The 4,784-nt window shown below is 35.3% G+C and overlaps 1 protein-coding gene across 1 annotated transcript in view; it reads left to right on the top strand.

Annotated features, from left to right (window-relative positions):
• Window positions 1-282, top strand: part of LOC118733878 (serine protease SP24D-like) — a 28,149-nt gene extending 27,867 nt beyond the window's left edge. Inside the window, exon 3 of the mRNA XM_036463502.1 lies at window positions 36-282. Coding sequence (XP_036319395.1) covers window positions 36-282 — 247 coding nt within the window. The remainder of the gene's footprint in view (window positions 1-35) is intronic.
• The last annotated feature ends 4,502 nt before the right edge of the window (window positions 283-4,784 follow it).

Below are 4,784 nucleotides of genomic sequence, written 5' to 3'. Positions count from 1 at the left end.
GGTGGTGATTTGCCACAAAAGTTGCAGTGGAACACATTGTCGGCAATCTCGCGTGACGAATGCAAAGCGGCCATCAATTGGGATAGTGATGCTCTTATTTGTCTGGCGCACAATCCTAATAACGGTGCATGCAATGGTGATTCAGGTGGACCTGCTTTGTACGAGAGCGAAGTGGTGGGCATTGCTGGATTCGTTTATGGCGGTTGTGGTACTGGCAATCCAGATGGTTATGCTAAGGTCTACTATCATGTGAATTGGATTAACGAACATGCTGGCTTATAAATAATAACACACACACACAAATATTTAGACAACTAAGTAGGCTCGTATGTAATACAAGGATCGGCTACATAAATACTTATACTATGTATCTATTAGAAAAAAATGTATGTGGATTTATTAGATTTTCATCATTAGGTTCATTCCTTATCTTTTTGGACTAAAATCTGAAAAGTGTCAAAATGCCAGAGCGTAAGCAAAATGCGCTCACTAAAAGAGAGTAACAGGAAAAGTAAAGGAACGCAAAAAACCAAATTTTTAGTCCAAAGAATGGCAACAACAAAACTAACGTCAAATAAGAACAGAAATATATGTACAAAACACATTCACACAAGCACAAGCACAATAAACACTTGCTTTATCAATTATTTTTTGCCTCCTTCCAATTTCAATTCATTTCTTTTACTTTTTAGATTATTCTCACTTTTTGCGTATTCTTTAATTTCCGTTAATTTAAATTCAGTTGAGTTTGACACTTTTCAGGATTTTGCCAGAAAAAATTCTTCTGACTAAATCTGACTACTTCGGACTGATGAGAGTCGCTCTCACTGACTGTTGCTCTCTCATTTTTGCTGTCATTTCCGAGTTAAGGAACGCTTTTTGGACTAAATCTGACTACTTCGGACTTTTTCTGACTATTTCTGGGAGATAAGGAACGCGCATATTGTCTCCGTCGTTACAACTTTTTGATAGGATTATCAGTAACGATACAGGGTAATCTAAATCACCCGTCCACCTCCTCTAAAATTAAGGGACATGTTTTTTATTGAAAACCGTAAAAATTTTACCTACTAAATCGGGGATGCTCTATCTTTTGGTGGAATTTTTGTCACCAGAATAGTCGTATGTATAAAAACGTTGTTTGATTTAATTTTCGATAGTGTTTTCGATATTATGCTCTATCTACCTGGAAGTGGGAGATTGTAAGCAATCAGTTCTTATTCAAGACTAGCGAATACCCGGCGTGCTTCACTGCGCCTTAAAAGTATTTTTGTGTTGTTACTCTTTTCCAAAAAGATTATGGCTTCATAAAAGAAAATCAAATGCGATTTGAAGAGCTTTATGAAGTGTGATTTTCAAAAAAATTTACGAAACATACTTTACTCTTTATACATAAGGCTGTTAGGTCAAAGATTTTCGAAGGTATTTAAACCTGGAAATTTAATTTATACTCTTATAACTCGATTGTACACGATTACGATTGTATTTTCTTTATCTTATCACTTTAATTGAATTAACAATTTTTAAACAGGTGGCAACCCGCTAGAAAAGTATTTTCGACAACAAAATTCTTAAAATCTCTTTAGTTTGATACCCGTATTGTAATATTTTCACCTATTGGATAAACATTTTAAAACAGGTGGCAACCTTTTACTTATCTTATCAATTAAATCATATTCAAATTTTCAAACAGCTGGCAACCTTTCACCAAAATATTTTCGAATGCCCTTCTCACCTTTCGTTTTCGATTTTATATGAAACGCAAAGTGTGAGAAAATTTTGTGATCGTTTCATAAAATGTAAGGCAAAAAAGGCACATTCTCTGCCTGTGAAACTTTGTCAGGGGAAATGTTTCCTCTGAAAATCAGATGGGTGCTTAAAACGACAATATTATGAAATGCCCTTTTACAGGGGCTCTTTTTCCGGGAAACGGCAACATTTTTTGTAAGAAACGAAATCACCATAAACTGAAATTTTTAAACAGCTGGGAACTCTCTAATTATTCTTTTCCTACCTTTTAAGCTAGACCTCGTGCAATGCATCAGTGAAAACTGAAGAAGTAATTCCAGCGAAGGCGGATTTGATAGTTGCTGGTCTCCACGTACATTAGAAAATAGTACTCTTACACCTAAATCGTCTACCAAATAGCGAGGAGTTATTACGGGCAGTTAAATTACATAACTGGTGAACTTTATCGGTCAGCTACTCTGCGGTAGAGTAGTGAAGGCGAGGCTGGGAGCATGCGAAATGTCGAGGATTGTGACGAGGCGTGCGCCCAGGGATGTGTTCTGTGGAACTTAACCGCCAACACGCTTCCGCCCAAATGTTTTGGGATAATGGAATAGTGTCAGACTGAGGTAACACAATAGGTCTTTTGTCTATGGCCTAAGAATGCCGCGCTGACGCCAGCCACCCCATACTTTACCTACTTACCTAAGGGCAGCAAATTGACGGTAATGCAGTGGAGCTATCTACACGGCTCACTAATTGGATCTACACATTTGAAGAGTGTTCAAGGGTTTACAGAACTACATATGTGCGTATAACAACTGCAGTATTGTGCACCCCCCGAACGATACAATTTCAAATATATATTCGATAAACGAAGTTGCGAGTAAATCGACATTGGGCTCAGTAATTTACGTGAGCTAGGGACTAACAATTGGGGCGCACCTCAAAATAGGCAAAACGGTTGGAAGAAAGGACTCCGACCTAATAAAAAACCCTATTCTTTGCTATTGACGTGCCTGAAATGAGTGAAGGCGTGGGAGTCGCTATTTTTTCTCGGAGGAGTAGGTATGTAAGCTCCCAGATAAATGCAGCATAATACGGTTAGCCTTCCCAACTCCCCATAAATATTTGTTTTATCGACAGGCATAGAAAACAGTATAGACGATTTATGCCGCAATAGACTAGTGCCTATTTACTGGTTGCTAGGACAGAATGGAATTGAAGGAAATTACCGGGCAGATATGGTAGCCAAAAGCAGGGTAAACTCTCCGCTGCAAAGCGCTTGTTGGGGTACTTATGGGACAATGTCTCACATCATCTCATGCGCTCAAGTTAGGAGTGGCGCACAGTGCAGAATGCTTGACATGCGAATAAAGTGTTCGTAGCTACAAAAATACACTCGGCAATCTCTTATGCTAATCTCCAGCTTTAGGAAGATCGCGATTCAGTTATCACTGAAGAAAATTGTAGGTCAAAGGATTATCAAATAGTTAATCCTCACTAAAAACACTCGCTTGGTATATGTAATACATCTGTGAGATTTCACGTACCAGCTAAGCTAACCAAACTTAACTTATACTCCTGATTACGGCCACAATAAGTTCAATGGCGCCACCAAAGGGAAAACATGAAAAAATCGTTATTTTTCAAGATATTAGTCGCTGCGAGCCACCTCAAAATTTTACTCGGTGCGTCAACCTAATATTCATACATACTTATACACTCCATATTCGAAGGGAATTAGTCGCTTGCTGGCGTCAACGTAAATAGAGCGTGGGAGTAATTTGGCATGAACGTTGTTTTCCAGCATACTTACAATACATATTTATGGTAACAGAGAGTAATTTGGAGCAATTTAAAATCTTATGCTTCTTGTAACATTTTTTATGCAAGCAAATTAATCCATTACAAATGAAATTTTTTAACAACGATTTTTTAGAAATCGCGTAAAAAGTTCAAAAAAGTCATATAAGTGATGTCAATTTAATGTATCTAAGTATGTCGGTATGTTCGTGGGTGCAGCAAAAACACTGAAATGAAAGTGAAATTTCAATAATTACACTTGCCTCAGTGGTTTTATTCAAAATTTTTAACTATTTATTGATACTCATTGGCCATGGAAAAATATGTTATGAACCAATTTGTAAATAAATAGTCAACGGGCGTAGCACTGAAATGTACTGGGACCTTGTGCTAGTTTTACGTGACTTCTAATTAAATTAAACCATAATTTGGATTCATAAGAATTAAAAAAACTAACGTTACTTGGGTAAAAGCTTTGCTATTTTCACTTTGTTTACTTTATTTACAAAAACTATATTATCTAATAATAATAACAACCATCTGTGCATCATTCAAACATTATCAGACAGCAAACTAACAAATTTATACAATGCTTTATATGTAGATACACATAATGCTAAATTGATTTTTTATCTACAGTGCCGAACAGAAGTATTGGCACAGTGAATTTTTCGCAATATATGCAAAGTTTTTTATCCTTATTTATTTTCGATAATTTTTTATAAAAATATTGTTCATTCTACATCGGAAAACATAATAATAAAATCTCTGAACTTTGTGCAAAACTCATGATAATTCATTAAATTTGCACACTAATTTGTAACTTTTTATTCAGATTTTTTATAAAAATTCTAAGTATGCAGTTTTATAGCCCATTCAAATTTAGTATAACAAAGTGCAAGTTTGAAGTCGCTAGAAAATTAATTTTTGGTAATTTTTTTTCACGCAAGTTCTTCCATACAAAGTATATTCCACAATTATTTTTTGTATGGAGAAAATGAGCAACATCTTCCACTAAAAAAAATGCCAAAAATCAACGCGATTCTCTAGCAACTTTAAACTTGCATTTTGTTATACTGAATGGGCTATAAAACTGCATACGCAGAATTTTTCTAAAAAATCTGAATAAAAAGCTACAAATTAGAGTGCAAGTTTAATGAATTTTCTTGAGTTTTGCACAAAGTTTAGATATTTTATTTTTATGTTTTTTGGTGTAAAATGAACTATATTTTTATAAAAAATTATCGAAA

This window comes from Rhagoletis pomonella, unplaced genomic scaffold (assembly GCF_013731165.1).
Source record: "Rhagoletis pomonella isolate Grant_MI unplaced genomic scaffold, Rhpom_1.0 Rhpom_scaffold_00002, whole genome shotgun sequence".
NCBI classification, from domain to species: domain Eukaryota; kingdom Metazoa; phylum Arthropoda; class Insecta; order Diptera; family Tephritidae; genus Rhagoletis; species Rhagoletis pomonella.
The sequence above is the reverse complement of the archived record's forward strand: the minus strand, read 5'-3'. Positions and strand labels throughout refer to the sequence as shown.